A 17172-nucleotide genomic window follows, 5' to 3' on the forward strand; every position below is an offset into this window, starting at 1 on the left:
TTTAACTTGAATGATATTGATTTTAGGGAAAACATCACAGCATGTAGGTTTCTAGTGGCAATAACTGATCCTTATGAATTGTACATGAAGGCCTATTAGAACGGGAGAGATATGTGGGTGAATATATATATATATATATATATATATATATATATATATATATATATATATTTTTTTTTGAAAAACCTCTCTTTTTTGTGTTTCTCTTTTAAGTACCTGTTTTTCAATTTTTTTTCATATGGTGTCCATATTTTCTGTAATACTTAAAATGTCCCTCATCATTGTTTGTCTCTCGTCGTCATCGCTAAGGCTCTCATCCCTCATCTCCACTATTGATGGTGATGGAGGGAGGATAATAGCATCATCTTGTTAGTGATAGAGAATGGAATATGTGTTGGCAACCATAGGAGATTGATAGTAAAACTACTAACAGACATTGACTATAATAAGATCCTAGGGTTGGAGATATCAAGTAGGGCTAGGGCTAGAGATATCAAGTAGGGCTAGGGCTTCATGACCAAACGTTAATGATGTATCGACAGCAATGAATGAGAATAAGGGTAAGAATGAAGATGACAAATGAGGACATAATAATAACAATGGATAAGGGCCGACAATGACGAATGAGGACAAGAGAGGAGACATTACAAGTATTACACAAAATAAAGGCATCATTTAGTGAAATCGAAAAAGGAGCATCTTCAGAGAAAAACCTAAAAAGAAAAATTGTATACATACAAACATACATATATAAAGAAAGATTTTGCATGCACATAAAGCGGGCATATTTAAATAAGCTCAAGGAAATAGGTTATATGCATAATGCACACGAGAGTACATACAGTAAGATGAATGGTCATCAAATGTCAAATTATGTCACCTAACAATGCAATATAGTCTCAATATAAGAGCAACATTTGGAAAAAGAAAAAAAAGAAAAAAGAATCAGATGATACAATGTGATTTCAAAGAATTATATGAAAGAATACATAAAGAGAGCTGAGATCCAGATCCATAAAGGATGTACACATTTGGTTCATGCTGCTTCTGGGAAACTGATATCAACCATGAGTTCTGGTGAGGAACCTCCGATGCCTTGTACGAGGAGACTTGTCCAAAAGTAGCAGGAGTCCAACATTGCTGGCCGATAGCCCAAACGTATACCTGGTGGGGTCATAAGCAAACCCTTAATCATGTTTACTTCAACCAAAAGGAACTACTCCAATATAAATGTAGAAACTTACCTCACTCGTGATGATCTTCTTCTCCAGAAAACAAGTGAGATGACACCCTGCAGAAAAACATAATTTAGAAAGCGCACACCAAAAGAAACATCAAAGAGAATTACCAATGAGTTCATGTTAAGAATTATGCGAATTGGAATAAGTAAACATTTAAAATATGATGATCCACTCATAAACACAATATGTTCAACTACAGGAGACTTGGCTCATAGAAGTATATACACAAAAGAATGACATAATCTTAGTAGATTGTCCAATAGCATGCCCATTGCAAAAGAACAGTGAGAGGAGGGAGCACTGTTCAGAATGTAAACTTGATACTTGCTCTTATAGGACAACTATGTAGATAGTTGTCGATATTGAGAACAACCATAGCGACATTATTGGTACTTCATCTTCTAATTCATGGCGCAGCACCAAAAATGTTAAACCTGATCGTGCTTGTTCACCAAAATAAGCTTTCAGATATGCATCATGAAAGAGGTTAATATGCAAAAATATGATCAGCAAGCAATCATGCAACTAGAAACCATAATTCAAACTCAGGCCCAAGACTACAGCACAGGACTCTCACACCAGATTCATGGCCTTGCATGACTCCATCATACAGTCCAAAAAATCCCACAAATCTGCAGAATAGCCCAGATCATTTTGTGGAAGCCAATTACCATCAAGATAAAAGTCTGACACGAATTGCACCACCACCAACACCAATTACAGTAGTGATAGAAACTGTTCCGGTTATGAAAAGATAGTTCTTGTCCAAGAAATGCATGAGTCATGTCTTCATGTCTCAAATTTTACCATACCATTAAAAGTTCATTTAGGGATGTTCTCATCTATGTGATAAAACAATTCTAATATATGCAAAAACCTCAGTGAAAAAATCACACAATTCTATCAGGTGAGTACTCATGACTATCAACTAGGGAAAACTACAATGCTACTACTAGCGTGTGAGCATTTCAAGCCATTACAACCATTAGGCAACTCTGTTGACTCTTATGACTCTTTATCATTCACAACATTCTAAGAGTAAGCTCAGATATGTTCTGATTCTTAATATATAGAAGCTAATTTGAAATTCACAGGAGTAGAATGTACTGAATGTATCTATAATTAAGAAAGCCTCCCTATAACAATTAGATGTTGTATTTAGACACAGATTCTATCATTTCTGTTTTCTCTATTATATGAAAAATCTCTATCTCCTGTTCCGATATAATGTAACATTCTCACTTCTTTCTCAGGTAACTGACAACTGACAAATCCTTAGATTAGTGATATAACATGGAATTTCATTTCATAAACGTACTTTGTTCTGATTTTATACAATCCTTCTAATGCATAAATATTTTTTCTTTTCCTACTAATTGAGAAATTACCTGAAAGAATCAAGATAAGGTTGACAACCAAAAGAAGCATTTTTAAAGCTAATTCATTCTGCACAGCCAAACCTATAATAATGTGTCAAAATATGCATGATGAGATGCAAGATTTCACATACAAGAACTTTTCAAGCAATATACATCATTTATCATGTTGCATATATACCCCATTTTTGACTTGAACTTATTCAGGTGAAAATGCTCATGAAGACAGAGAAGATGAATAAGTTATTACCTTGATCATTGACATGATAGAAATTCTCTTGTTGGAAGGTGATGTCTTGACTATCTTCTTCTCTGTCGATGCTTCCTTACACATCTGTTGAGCAATCTCTTTCAACAACACCATCTGAGCCTTGTCCGTGCCCATGGAAATCAATGTCTGCCGCATGGACTCCCTGTCCGCCTCGAGCGCCTGCAACCTCATACAAAGCTTCCTCATCTCTGCTTCCTGCACCCCGCCCACAACATTCCTCCTGCTCTGAAGCTCCCTCGGCGTGCTCACGTAATCCTCGCTAGCCCCATGCACCGCATCCACCGTATACACTCTGTCGCTCATATCATCTCGCCCACCACAGTCCGACGCGCCGTCCATCGCTGACGGGAACTCCTCCCCCTTATTGAATTCCAGGCTTGAACCATAGCTACAGAAGGAGAAACTCCTGAGATTCCTGCGCCTCCAGCGCGGCGACTGCCCGACCACGACGCTCTTATCCATGACATTGCAAAGCCTGCTGCTTGGCAACCGCTCGAGCTGGAAGATGCGCTGCTCGAGCGTCTGGAAGCGCTCACGAGGGGTCTCCTCGGAGGGATACTTATCGAGGTCGACGGCGGTATCACTAGTGCACCTCAATGGGGGGTAGTCGCGAGGGAAGGGGTCGAACTGGGGCACAGCGAAGGCGGAGGTGGCCGTATCAGGGGTCTGTGGTTCGGAGGGAGGTGCATCACCGTCTTCCATGCCGATGCCGTAGCTGAGGAGACGATGGCGATACGCCTGGACCTCACAGGTGACGGCTTGCACGGCCTGGTCTTTCTTGAAGAGGAGGTCCTCGAGGGCGGCGATCTCCTGCTGGTCGTGCGCCATCTTCTCCTCGGCTAGGCGCTTGAACTGACGGGCCTCCATCTGGGCCTCGGCCTTCTCGCGCTGGAGACGGAGGATCATCGACATAGCCTCCGTGGCGGCGGACGCCGCGGCGCTCCGCTCCTCCTCCAGCTCCGTGAGGAGCTTCTGGACCGACTGCTGGTGACTGACGAGGGCCTCGCGGAGGGCCGCCGCCTCGTTCCCGATGTCCACCCGGGCGAAGCCAGCGACAGAGGATGGGGAGCGGGCTTCGAAGTCCGTCTCGTCCAGCTTCCGCTTCAGGTTACGATACCAGGAGGAGGCGCACGTGCCAAACATGACCGCCGCCCCAGGCGTTGCCACGGGTTCCTCACGAACCATGGATTCCGAGATGACACCGGAACGAGCATACAATCCAAATCTGCCACGCCTCCCCATGGCCTCACGGCGGCATACCAAAATCCTCCTCCTTCTCCACCTCCTCCGACGCCAGCGGTCGCAATCGAGGAGATGAGGGGGGAGGAAGAGGAACACTGCCAACAAGGGAAGCGGAGTCGAAGCGCTAGGGTTTGGGATTGAATTGGGCGCGCAAGGCGAGAAGAGGAGGGTGGAGAGGAAAGGGTCGGGAGCGGGGAGCGGGGAGCGGGGAGCGGGGACCGGTGAACGGTGGGGGTCGTTCAGCACTTACATTTACCAATGCCCTCCGCACCCATTCCGCACCTCGGCACAATGGAGGAACGAAACCGCGGGACCCGTTGGCCGAAGGAGAGGAAATGGATACTTTATTTGGCGCGCGAACGCGTGTCTGACTGTGTGCGTAACGGAAAGGTGGGCTAAATTTAAGCGTCCGTTCTCTCCCTTCTGTAATGGAATGCCCGGTCAAAATCCCCGCGGATTTGCTCGAATTAATGATCTAATTAAGCAACTACCAAATCCGATTAAGAAAGCTGACACGTGGCCTCGATCTTCACCTCTCATTTATATTACATTTACCCTTTAATTTATTCTTAAAAAACTAAAAGTGATAAAAAAAAAAGCATCGTCGACAGATCATGATCGACGTCTGACCACTACAAATGTCTAATGTCCAGGTGGGAGAAAAAGATAAAAGCTACTCCGATAGAATGTCCTTTCCTTGTCACTCTGTTTATAAATATTGCATAAAAAGTTAATATTTTATAACCATATATAAAAGAAAATTTCAACATAATAAAATGAGGGGATCACTTTTCGACCACTCACGTCTACACTCACCTACCTCAGATTACTAACTTAGAACATCAAAGGGATCGGATCAAAAAACTTCTCATGACCTTGATCTTCGTGTATGTGGCATATCGAGAGCTTAGCATTTTCACATCAGAAGCACCTTAGATAATCTTACGCACATGAGTCCGGACCAAGTCAGGTTGACTAGGACGTCAATGACTTCTTCCCGTAATATTTTTGACTCTCGAAGTAGGGCCCGATGTCGTAGGAACAATCGTCTGTCGACCCTTGTAATAAACACTCGAGCGAAGAGGTTTTACCCCTAACCCACAATACTTTCATCTAAGGGGGACAACAAACACCCTTTTTCGTATATGGATGTATCCATCTCAATGTAGATGTCGGTGTGATACGAGCGTTTATTCAACGACCTGGATCTCTCATGCATAGGGATGACCCCAAGTCATCGCTCATTCTTGTCAAGGTGATCCTAAATCTCACTCAACAAGTGCAAACGCTAACAATCATTATACGGGTCATCACTCTACTATTGCCCTAACTAGCCCAATAATAAATGCCAATAACTCAACAACGATCTCCGACTCAACTGCTATTGGCACCGGCACCGGCACCCATCAAGGTTCCCCAACCCAACGTGACTCTAACATCCCAAGAGCGTTAAAGACTTGCTGAACTGTTGGCCAAGGGGCCACTTTAGTTCCTAACCTTGAAATTTAACAAACTGTACCACTACTCTACCCTACATGAATCTAAGACCTAGTCATTAAATTCAACGGAAGATTTCCTATAAGTCCACTCTACCCTACAAATGAATCGATGTTTGGAGGAGATGCAACTAGAGTTCCAATAATCAAAAGGGGACACGTTGGTCGACCCCATGTCGGGTTGGTTATTATTTACACATAAAATTTAGGAGAAATATATTCCAGCGAACTATCGTCTCCCATCCTTGGAGGCCTTCGATGACAACATCGAACCGATAGAGCACATTGTAGCTTTTCGTAAATATCATTATATCATTATATATCATTATAGGAGGATAAACAAATGCTAGTAAACTTAGTCACGGGTTCGTAACATCCCCGCTGTGGTCGTCACGAGAAATGCCCGATGCTCGTCGTGAAGCCACCAAACGCAAATCGGTAACCACGAAACCGAGATGTAGATATTAATTCGGATCTAAATGGTCGATTCCGAGTCTTTATTTTGATTCGTCGACTGCGAACGTCCTTTTGTTTCGTTATGTTACATGTGTCTAAGAGTTACATGCTTCGGGTTCTTCTAAGATCAATGAGAGCTTCAGAATTAGAATTGACATGTTGCTACCATACTGTGCAAACCAATTTTTGTGTTAACTTGGACACTCTGTACATCCAAGTAAGTCGTAAGAATTACATTGTTGATGATGCTATTCCATCCCATGGGAACCTTTCAACTTTATTCCTCTCAAAATCTCCTCAACCTCAAAAAAAATGTAGATTTCATCTGAGCAGCTCACCTGCACTGCCTTCTCCTGAAGTTTCTTGGGGAGAGCATCTTTGTTAGCAGAGCTCTTAGTCTCCTTGAGCCTGCCCCTGGCCTGAGAACACCCAAGTTTCCTCTCGCATTGCCTCCCGAGGAACCACCTCTCTTGCCATTCCAGCACCAGCCGCCATGAGCAAACTGCCCGTTCCGGCGTCGGAGTAGCTCTCGATCGATCTTGTCGAGGACCGGATCGTTCTTCTTGAACTTCCTCGCAAAGGGGACACTGCTCAGGATCATTCTTCTGTAGTCCTTGAGTCCTAGAGTCAAGGGATGTTGCTTGGGTGGATTGTCCCACGTGATGTAGTGGAGATCATGGTTCACCGTGGTGTTCTGGTGATCCTTGGAGTTGCATATCACGGTCTGGAAATAGCCCTCCGGTGAGGAGATGAAGTTGGTGTAGTAGAGGAGGAGGGTTCTTGGCAGGTTGTCCCAGCCAAGAATACAGTACTCTGCAAAAGATCTGGAGAGTATAGTCCAAGCTGAGCCTGAGAAAACAAGGGTGCCGATGTAAGTTAGTCTCTTCATCCATCAAGACAAACACTGGTGCAAAGAGAACACTGATCCTTATCTAGCGTTACATTTTCAAGAATCATTTATCCTATTCTTGGACTTTGTCAAAGATCATGGACTAACGTGGAGTTGTGCTAATACAAATGCCTTTGATGGCTTTAACGTGGTGTCTTCAAAGTTGAACTGCTGTTGATATATCAAACGAGTAGCTATTTTTAATCTCAATAGTATAATTAATCGTAAAGTTAACATAATTTAGACGTTGACTTTTTGGTTTGGTAGACATCAGCAGCAGACATGACTGCAAACACACAAGTAAAATATTCCAGACATATTGGAAGGTGTAGTCGACCGATTCTTCTATGTAGATTTAGTACATCGATCTTGAATGTAATGTTGGCAAACACTGGCTGCGCATGATCGTGTCAGCTAATGTGAAAAGATGGAGTTTTGTTTGGAGAAGAACCTGTGTAAAGCTTGAAAGCAGTGGGAAGGCCCCTCTGGTTCGCAGACCAGATCATCTCTGACTTGTTGCGGCTGTAAAGCGCAGGGTCTATGATTATAGGCTTCGCCCTCTTCTTTCTACAGGAAGAAAAGAAAGAGAGAGAGAATGATAATTACATGCATCATTGCTTCAATCATACACGGGAAAGATGAAGTCGACATCTTACATCTTCCAACCCAAGTGGCTGGTGTACTGTACGAAGTTGAGATCTCTAGGCAAGGTAGAGAAGGCCACGATTAGATCTGTAGCAATGGTTAGTTACAGCATCATTGCAGAAGACACCGACTGCGGAAATCTTGTCTGATACCTTCCTGAAACTTACCATCTTGCGTGATCAATGGGTAGTCGGAGGCACTGAGATTGATGAACCAATCCCACTGGCGGATCCTGAGCAGGACGGCCATGGCGTGGAGGGTGGTGGACAGCATCGTGGGTCCTCTGTAGGTGACCAAGTTCGACTTGCCGACGAGCCAGACATTGCGGAATCGCGCGAAGGTCTTGTGCTTGGAGACGAAGTCGGACAGCCGGGCGTGCTCTGATGGCGAGGCCTCGAGGTCGAGGTGGAGAAGGTAGCAGTTGCCGGGGTGGTAGATCGCTGTGAGGAGGCGCTTTAGCCGGTCGACGTCGCCGGTAGAGGCGGAGATGAGGTAGGCGAAGGTGACGGGATACGGTTTCGGCTGGGGAGGCCGCCGCAGGTGGTCGGATAGGTGGAAGGGAGAGATGGATTTGCCGAGGAACGCTGGGAGAAGAAGGAGAGAGAGGAGGAATGAGGTGGTGATGAAGGAGATCATGAACGCTTTGATGCCCATATCCGAGATCATCTGCAGTGCAGCTAAAACATGTAGTGAGACGAAGACAGAGAGTCACAGAGTGGAGAGAGAGAGAGAGAGAGAGAGGAATCACGACATGAAGAAGACTGAATTCATCAAAATCCATAAAAGTACCTACCTGTGGATTATCCTGGAAGGAGAGGAAATCATGGGAAGGGTACAGAACAGTGTGAAGCTAATAGGTATGGAGTACAGAACCAGCTTTCCCGAAGCAAGAGAAGGGGCGATTAGAGGGGATGGTGGTAGGACAAAGGTAGTTGTCGATGTTGGTAGTTATGCTTTGATTGATGATTGCACTCTTCCATGATGCAGAGAGCAAAAAAGCAGAGGGGGTGGAAAGATCAGATCTAGTTCCTTCCTTGGGGGTGAGGGCTCCTCCGCACCGCAGGGTCACAAGTCCACATGCCTTTGGAAAAGGATAAAAGACATTTTTGCAGGCCTCTTCTAATGACCAAATTGGCCTCAGTAACACTCGACACACTCCCGGGTGGTAGATGAGCTCATTAAGAACTCTCCATGGCAGCCATACCGGCAGCCTCCGCCGTATCGAATGGCATGGCTTGGATGCTTGTGGGTGGCATCGGTGGCTTTCAGTGGGAGGATGTGTAGGTCTCACCAGCAATCGAAAGGTGCAGTTAACCAGCCAAAGTGTCATGGCCTACCAAAAGAAGGTGTTGGCACAATCAAATGGTTGTGAAGAGCTGCCATAGCTGGCAAAGACCAACAAAACAAGCAGTGTGTTTAGATTCTGAAGCAAAGAATTAAGTTTAGAGAAAAAGGAGACGGGAACAGTCGATCTAGCTCGGCAACTATAATTCCAATTTCCAAAATTTGATATGTATTTATTGCAATCAATCATCAATGTCATACATGGTTGAGTTTTGTAGTTTGGAATTCTTTGAGTACAGAGATTCCTGTTTTGGTATCTAAAAGGGATGTTTTATTTCTATTTTCTTTTGTTTTTTCTTTTATAACCAGAAGAGTGCAGGGTAAGGTCGATCTGTTTCTTTGCACAAAACTCTGAAGCTCCAAAAGTTCTATGAGTAATCTGTCACAGGTACATAGCAGAAGATATTAGACAACAAGACTAGTATTACTGACCTGAGCCACTAAAACCTTTTGAAAGAGGACAGAATCTTTTTGGCTACTTTTTCCAACCAAAAAAATCTATTTTGGCAGTTACCTTCTGTAGCTTTTCCTTTAATAGGTCTATAAAAGATATACAGTATATCGAAGTTGGCTCATTGAATATCCTTCAACATGTTAGGAAGGATAATTCCATCGAACAACCCAGCCATCACTCAGAACCCAAAGTTCAAAGTCCTAAAGAGACAAAAACATGTCCAACAAATACATTTCTAAATAAAATTCAACAGTTGATTCTTACAGGGAAAAAATGTTCGAGACAATATGAAAAATAAAATACGAGATGCGATATATCCTCTTAAGCAACTTTCCCAACCATGGCCATCAAATATAACACCTTGAGCTGTCCATTTTGCACTCATCTGAAACACACCTCACACTGGGAGGGGTAACAATATTGTTATCAAATACATGGATGCGTCAAAATCCTGACCTTGCTCAAGTCTGAAAAATGGCTCAGGCTCACTACCTTGAAGCCATAACATTTGCATTGGTTGGTTTACTATTAGGTCGAGGGTCTTTTACTGATTTTGAAGATTCATCAATTGCAATATTCCCCAGTCCTACCGCCATTGCTTCCCTTTCATCTTTCTCCTTTCTTTGCTTCTCTGAAGCACCATCCATCGACGATTGGGTTTGATTTGATTGAGGCAAACTTGGTTCACGTATTCGAGGCCCTGCATCAATCCATGGGTGTTGAAGCAATTGGGCAGCTGTGGGACGTTTCTCAGGAACAAAATCTAGTATGGGAATAAGAAAATCAGCCATGTCATTGGCATCTTGCTCGCTGAATTCATACTTCTCCATGAGCACTTTGTTGAGGGACCAAAACTTCAAGCGGCGGATGTGCCTCAAATCACCATGCCTGTTGAAAATTTCACGAGAGTATCGACCACCCAAGGCAATCTGAAAAAGGAAGTTATTTCTGTGAAGATAGTTAATCAATCAGATGTTTCAAGACATGGCCTTTCAAAAGGGTACAAATGGCTTACCTTGCGGGGCATCATCCCAAGAAGCTCCATCATCAACGCCAAGTGGTCCTGCAACATCAAGATGATAATAACTATGTTAATGCAATAGTTAGAAACTTGTTTCTATTAAGGTCAATTTCCATTAGCAAACTATTCTTCTCAATATCCTATACTGGCATGGGCCTCATCCGCTAGGCTGCCCTTTTTATTCTACCAATGTAGTTTGAAGCAAGAAAGAGATGGAATGATGATAATTAGTCTGCCAGGCACAAAAAAGATCAGGTACCAATCTACTCAACCGACAAATAGCTCAAGGCTGCAAGCTTACACATACCCACTTAGTGAAAAACCTTTGAGAAGTATGATAACCCCACCCTGGTTTGTAAGCCAGATACTATTTCGTTTCCTGATTTTCCGCTATTTCCAACCCTCTCCAAAGTAGCTCCTTCATCATGAGAACAAGGGACAGCCAAGAAACACTGGTGACTCCAAAGAAACCACTTCATTTACTGATATTTAATGTTTTTCTGACCTCCACATAGTCATATCAGTTTTCATCCAATCCACATTCTAAATCCATACCCCATCATAGCAGTCAATTTTTAGGACCAAATTATATATGCTAAGTTTGGATGCATTCAAGTGGAAAAGAGTAACATATTATAAGATGATCCACAATGCCAAATTGTCCAAGCAGCTGTAACTTTACCCTTATTTGTCGGTTAAATTTCCTACCTATCATCATTCAAAACAATGAACCAGATAACAACCACAATTGATCTTCAATGTTCTTAGAGGGACCAATAAGATAGCCATAATATGCAGTCAAGACTCCTATCACAACCAGAAGAATGATCTTCCATGCAAAACATCTAGGTGCAGCAAACACAATAATGCAAGATAATGATGGTCCTAGCCCTAATAAAAAAACGATTATGCAATGATGCAAACATAATTTGATGGTAAAGAATATTGTAGCTTCCATAGAAAATAAAGTCTTCAAATCAATCTTAAAAGAGATAACCGCATAAGCAAAGCAGAAGAAATTAAAAAGGAAGTCATGGTTGTTCAAGATATCATGTTTTCTTAGGGTGATTGTGTTCTCTTAGAGACTGTATATTAACTTTTTTGTTTTAAAATTTAAATGCTATCCGGGCCAATAGTGGTGGTCTGTTTTATATTTTTCCCAAGGAACTAAAACTAATATTCTTCAAATTATCTGGAACAGGTGATCCAACAAATATCCATAATTAACAAGTTCTCATTCCAGTAAAAATTGCTCCGGGTCAGTTAGCAAGAGAAGGATGCCTCATCTTATTCTAGTTCATATTATAAAACAATATGATCAGCTCATGTGAACAATTGATTGTATGCTAATTGGAAAATATGAAACATCTAGATTAATTGAGGAAGCCTCTGAAAGAAACACCAAAGAGGCAATTTGGTCAGTAGGTTACTCCTCTTTTAGTGAGGAAGGGGTTGGATAAGGACGATGAGTACTAAGAAAATCATCGACTTCACAATCTAACGTTTATCATTCTCTCTTGACTAAGTGTATACAACACAACCTAATGCACAAACAAGATTTAGGAAGGATGGATGTTAGCTGTTGGGAACTTTAGGAACGGTTATCACAACCTAAGCTATCTCCAAGTACTTTAAGACGAATAGAATTCACTCATGGATATCACCAAGAACGAACAATAAACAAGACAATGGTTTCACATAATGCTAATTTGGGACCAATCATAAAAGAAATCAATAAAGGGAAAAGAAGATGAAAGTTTGACCTACAAGATGTTTTTTTATGCAAAATAACATCAAAAGAAAATTGTCAAGAACATTTGTTTGCAACTTCACATTCAAAGGGATTCATCAGAAAATGGAAAAAAAAAGGATATTAATCTAATATTTGGAGCTCTTATTTGGTCTGGACAGAATGACCTGGATCATGCACATGTAACAAATAACTAGTCAATATTCTTCTTTGGTAATGGCTCAGATTATGATCAGACACTCACAATTTTTGCACAAGTACCAATAACAGTAGCAAATTTGTCATTCAAGGCATATATGCAAAGGCATCTAGTTTAGTACAACAGATAGCCTATAAGAATCACAAGCCTTCAAAGTAACAGTTCCATGGTGCTTACCTCATCACGATCAAAATTATCACCACTATGCGGATCAAATAGCACATCTCCTGTGGCAAGCTCAAAGCAAATACAGGCAAATGACCACATATCGGCAGACGTAGAATATTTAGACCCAATAATCACCTCCGGACACCGGTACTGCCTTGTCTGGATATCACTTGTGAACTGCTTATATGTCCAACATGCATTTCCAAAGTCTACAATCTTGCACCTAAGGTCCGCCTCCATTGCTAGTCGCTTCCTTGTCGCCTTGCTCCCTCTTTTATGGCCCTGTGCTGCTCCATTTTGTGTTTCACCACCACCACCACGCCCATCATTGACCCCTCTAGAATCCCCCTTATCCTCTAAGTCATCAGGATCCCCGGTGGTGGCTTCTGCAGTTCCAGATGCAGCAGCTGCTGCACGTTTTGCCTTCCTCCGGATCTTTTTCTTCTGGTTTCGTGTGAGATCCCCATTGGACCGAGCTGGAGACATGGGTGCCAACTCTTGGGACTTGATGGTGGGGAGGATGAGAGGCAAACCAGAGAGACATGGATTTTTGGCCGGGTCAATGCTAGACATGAGGAGGATATTTTCTGGCTTGAGATCAGTGTGGATGATAGAAAGATCTCGGTGGAGATAGTCAAGTCCAATGAGGACACAACGGCAGATCTCCTTGACCTTGGAGAGCGGTATCCCTCGATAGTCAGTGTACTTGATAAGGGTGAGCAGGTTATCTCCAAGGAACTCAAAGACCATACAAACATGGTGCCCATTGGGTCCTGAATGCTTGAAATGATCAAGTAATTTTACCACACACCGGGTGTCATCAGGGTCCCCTTCTGCAATCTGCTTCAAGATCTTTATCTCATCCATTGCAGCCTCTGTATAGTGCTGCGCACTCTTCTGCACCTTCAACGCCACATACCGCTGCGATGCAGACAGAAAGATTATGTTTTGCAATCGCTTCCTCCATATTTAAGAGATAAAAAAAAATCTTCCTTTGTTTCTAAGGTGACAAATAAAAAGAAGTCATCAATTTCCGCCATATTTCAACCAGAAATCAAGTTTTTATGCAGCCTATAGCGTCCTCGAGCGGTAGTACTGATGATTTCGGGTTGTTTAGGGATTTAAGAAAACTAGAGTAAGCATTTTCAGTTATTGTGGGAGAAGGATGCGTGGAGGATGCGTGGGGTTCGAAACGAAGGGAAGAATAAAGAACGCATGAGGCTTCAGGGGATCTTACGGAGTGGACGGTATCCCATGCGAGCCATACGGTGGAGAAGTGACCCCAGCCAAGCTTGGCCTGGACGACGTAGGCGCCCTGCTTGAAGGAATCCCCGACGCGGACCGCGTGGTACCCGCCGCGCCGGTAATCCTCGGTGCCCTCATCCTCCGACGTGTAGTTGCTGCTCTCGCTCCGCCCGTCGTCCTCTGCCATTCGATCGCCACCCGATCCCCGACCCTCCGCCGCAATCCAACCCGAACCCCTCTCGGACTCTTCGCCCTCTCCTCTCCCTCGCCGAGCTAGGGTTTGGCGCACCCGCGGTCGCTCGTCGCTCCCTCGCTCCCTCGCACGGCGTGAGTCGAAAAATTAAAATCAATTAAAGGTAATAATGTACACGGCGGAGGAATATTAAGCTGCGCCGCAGGCATCACGTAACCACCCATCCTCGTGGGCTATCATCTGGCGGATAAAGTGACATGCTCCATGGCCTACTCAGCGGTGCAGGTTAAGTTAAACTACAAAACGGGTACATATAACACCGGAACAAAGAGTACACTTCACCACCAGCTGCAGAGGGACAGGGGGAGAGGAGAACAGTAGCTTCCTTTGGATAAAAGAGTGGTGATGATGCCAATGAAGTCTCAAATGGTTGGTCGGGTAGAGGAGGGATTGTGTTTGGTGATTAGCTACCAGAAGTTAGCACAGGTGAAACATTCCACACACAGCAGAATAGGAGCATGAAGCAGACATTACAATGCATTCCTTCTCTTTTGTATGGATAAGATTTCAGGGTTCTCTTTTTCTCTTCTGCTTGTTTGAGGATTCGAGCGTAAGAGCGCCAGCCAGTACATGTTTGGTCGCCAGGTTCATTGGGTATCAGCATATTGCACAGGTGAGGCAATCCACACATGCACAACAAGAGAATGAGGCAATCTTGCATGCACTTGGAAGGATCAGTGATACTGTGTATGGATAAGATAGATGAATTCTCTTCTCTTCCTCTGCTCTGCTCTGTCGTAGGTGTGGTGTTGTGAGTTGTAGGAGAATTTGGCTGGACTTCATTGGACGGACCCATTTTGCTTGTTTTCTTTTTCTTCAGGCAACTTGTTGGAGAAGCATCTCTGTGGTTCCATTCTGGCTCAAAGTATCTTGTAAATGTACTTGTGGAGCTTCTTTCTTGTGGTTTTCCAAGTTCTGTGCATGAATCATTTCTTTGACCAACAAATGGATGAACTTCCTGTGTACTTTGTGATTGCTCTTGCAATATGGATGACCATCCTGAAACATAACTAAGTCAGCAAATATTATGTAGATATGAATGAGTTAAACAATAATAATAACATTATTATCATTATTTTTCTTAGCCACCCAAATAAGTTTAACAAACGAGTATATTACTAGTCAATTAAAACAAATCAGCTATCTCAAATTGTATAATTTTGTTAGTTGTACATACATACATATATATATATATATATATATATATATATGAATTGATTTATTAAATATTTTTTATCCGACTTATATATTTCAACTTAGTCTATCCCAAAATTAATCCAACATGGCTCATTTTGCTGAATCATGTGGTATTTAAAATTATATAAGACTAAGTAAGAAGTCTAATTAAAAATGATAGTTGAACATAAGAGATTTCCACATATGAAGCTTTAACCGAGGTCGTAAGACAATTTATATTCCGATTAATACATTTCAGGCACTTAAATGCTTATATGGATGTATATTTCGTTTGTGAGGAGATAGTTTATTCAATTATAACATATTGGATGCTCAAATAGTTATATTCTAAGAATATAAATTGTGCATAAAGATATGATTTGTTTAGTCAAGATGTACCGAACATTTCAACGTATATGAATGTCGAAAAGAAAGGTGTATTGCATAGGAAGATACGATGCATTTAGGAACACGTTTTAAATTTCTATTCAGAGTTTGATGCACATTTTAAATGTAAATTAATTCTTGATAATTTTTTTTCAAATTTCAAAATCCCCAAATGCTGATACTACTTTAGGGTAGCATTAGCATTTTAGTATTTACAGAATGCTAACATAAATTTTTAAAATTTGAAAGTATCATGTGAGAAATCAATAATGATTTATATTTTTTTATAAAATAAAATTTTATGTATTTATTTTTAGAAATTAATCATATGTGCTTATATTTTTATTTACTATATATTTGGGCCATATAATTTTTTTATAAAATTATATTTATTTATTTATTAAAATAAAATACGTACTCAGTTTTACATAAATGTTTAAAATATTAGACTGATAAATTTGTCACAAAATATTTAGTGAACTTTTGAAATACAATTTTACCAAACATTATTTACATTAACACATATTTAAAATAAAAAAAAATTATCTATTATTTATCAAACACTTAAAGCATTCCATATTTACTCAAACCTTTTTCTCCAATTACACAATAAAACTATAAATATATTTTCAAATACAACTATATAAACCAATTGACATATTGTACACTTTGATGCCTATGTACACAAAGAGATGCTTTGTTGGCCTAAATTCACTTAACCAAGGTGGATAGACTGATTTAAAGTAGTCAACCTAAAGAGCATTGAGCCCGTGAGTTGACTCGTCTGAGGGTGAAATTTGATTGTGTCCAAGAAAAATTGGATTATCCATTATTTTTTATAAAACTTGGAGCATAATAATATCTATTTGATACTAAGCCAGTGCTTTCTTATAACGAGCAAAAGATTATATTTGGAGATACTCCTAATTATATTATTAATTTTACAATTACCGTTACTTATAAAAAATTTAGTGCATAAATGAAAGAATATTAGAGTGATTAGTAAAATACAGATAATTATCATCCTCGATCAAAATCAAATATATATATATATATATTTCACGGTATAATAAGTTACAATAAGTCATTTGATACGGAACATCACAATGACTAATCACCATCCAACATCTGTCACAATATAAAGATTGGTATGGAAGAAAGGGTTCTCATCATCTTTCATATGTCTATCCTCATCGATAATAGTTCAATAGAGATTATTCAGGCAATCGTTCAAGCATATTTCTTCCTATCGCTTATACGAGCAAAGCACTAAAAGAAAAAGTTGAAGCTATTGTAGGCTTATCTCGTCTCTTAATTAGGTAATTAGGTACAAAAGCTAACTCATAATGTTATACTAGGGGATCTCTTTTCCAACAAAAAAAAGATATCCCATAAGAACCTCAAACTAACTTGAATGTTGAAGGGACCAAATCAAAAAGCATCTTCGTACATCGATCATAGTATAGACAACGTTTCGAAAGCTCAGGCCCCATCTTATAGCCCTCAAGAACTATGTCAGAGTCAAATTGAAGATTCCTTAATTTTTAGGCTCGAATCAC

General features: G+C 41.3%; 3 protein-coding genes across 4 annotated transcripts; all 3 read right to left on the reverse strand.

Annotated features, from left to right (window-relative positions):
* Window positions 1–844: 844 nt before the first annotated feature.
* LOC103996170 (myosin-binding protein 7) lies at window positions 845–4488 on the reverse strand. Its single transcript, XM_009417027.3, has 3 exons — window positions 2868–4488; window positions 1245–1291; window positions 845–1164 (listed from the first exon to the last, which is right to left on the reverse strand). Exons 1-3 carry the CDS (start codon window positions 4128–4130, stop codon window positions 1062–1064), a joined length of 1413 nt encoding a protein of 470 aa, XP_009415302.1. The 5' UTR covers window positions 4131–4488; the 3' UTR covers window positions 845–1061.
* A 1765-nt stretch (window positions 4489–6253) lies between these two features.
* On the reverse strand, window positions 6254–8723 carry LOC135619945 (beta-glucuronosyltransferase GlcAT14B-like). 2 transcript variants are annotated; one of them, XM_065122464.1, is made up of 5 exons: window positions 8410–8723; window positions 7784–8293; window positions 7628–7703; window positions 7423–7538; window positions 6254–6931 (listed from the first exon to the last, which is right to left on the reverse strand). In XM_065122464.1, the coding sequence occupies exons 2-5, from the start codon at window positions 8280–8282 to the stop codon at window positions 6417–6419; spliced, it is 1206 nt and encodes a 401-aa protein (XP_064978536.1). In that variant the 5' UTR covers window positions 8283–8293; window positions 8410–8723; the 3' UTR covers window positions 6254–6416. The 2 variants fall into 2 exon arrangements, with proteins under 2 accessions (XP_064978536.1, XP_064978535.1); XM_065122463.1 differs by having other exon boundaries at window positions 7784–8282; window positions 8410–8720.
* Window positions 8724–9631: 908 nt separating this feature from the next.
* Window positions 9632–14120, reverse strand: LOC135619946 (uncharacterized). The gene is made up of 4 exons (XM_065122465.1): window positions 13790–14120; window positions 12562–13473; window positions 10430–10477; window positions 9632–10343 (listed from the first exon to the last, which is right to left on the reverse strand). Exons 1-4 carry the CDS (start codon window positions 13982–13984, stop codon window positions 9903–9905), a joined length of 1596 nt encoding a protein of 531 aa, XP_064978537.1. The 5' UTR covers window positions 13985–14120; the 3' UTR covers window positions 9632–9902.
* Between the last annotated feature and the right edge of the window lie 3052 nt (window positions 14121–17172).

The sequence above is a fragment of the Musa acuminata genome, chromosome BXJ2-8 (genome assembly GCF_036884655.1).
Source record: "Musa acuminata AAA Group cultivar baxijiao chromosome BXJ2-8, Cavendish_Baxijiao_AAA, whole genome shotgun sequence".
In the NCBI taxonomy this organism is placed as follows: domain Eukaryota; kingdom Viridiplantae; phylum Streptophyta; class Magnoliopsida; order Zingiberales; family Musaceae; genus Musa; species Musa acuminata.

Bases quoted from the DNA above. Each gene is read 5' to 3' on its own strand.
- LOC103996170 (XM_009417027.3), bottom strand. From the start codon at position 4,130: ATGGGGAGGCGTGGCAGATTTGGATTGTATGCTCGTTCCGGTGTCATC. The intron at 1,292-2,867 runs GTAATAACTTAT...GTTTTTCTGCAG, and splicing joins CTATCATGTCAATGATCAAG to GGTGTCATCTCACTTGTTTT. The intron at 1,165-1,244 runs GTAAGTTTCTAC...TGACCCCACCAG, and splicing joins AGAAGATCATCACGAGTGAG to GTATACGTTTGGGCTATCGG.
- LOC135619945 (XM_065122464.1), bottom strand. From the start codon at position 8,282: ATGATCTCGGATATGGGCATCAAAGCGTTCATGATCTCCTTCATCACC. The intron at 7,704-7,783 runs GTAAGTTTCAGG...CCATTGCTACAG, and splicing joins CCCATTGATCACGCAAGATG to ATCTAATCGTGGCCTTCTCT. The intron at 7,539-7,627 runs GTAAGATGTCGA...TTCTTCCTGTAG, and splicing joins AGCCACTTGGGTTGGAAGAT to AAAGAAGAGGGCGAAGCCTA.
- LOC135619946 (XM_065122465.1), bottom strand. From the start codon at position 13,984: ATGGCAGAGGACGACGGGCGGAGCGAGAGCAGCAACTACACGTCGGAG. The intron at 10,478-12,561 runs GTAAGCACCATG...TTGATGTTGCAG, and splicing joins ATAATTTTGATCGTGATGAG to GACCACTTGGCGTTGATGAT. The intron at 10,344-10,429 runs GTAAGCCATTTG...TTCCTTTTTCAG, and splicing joins TTGGGATGATGCCCCGCAAG to ATTGCCTTGGGTGGTCGATA.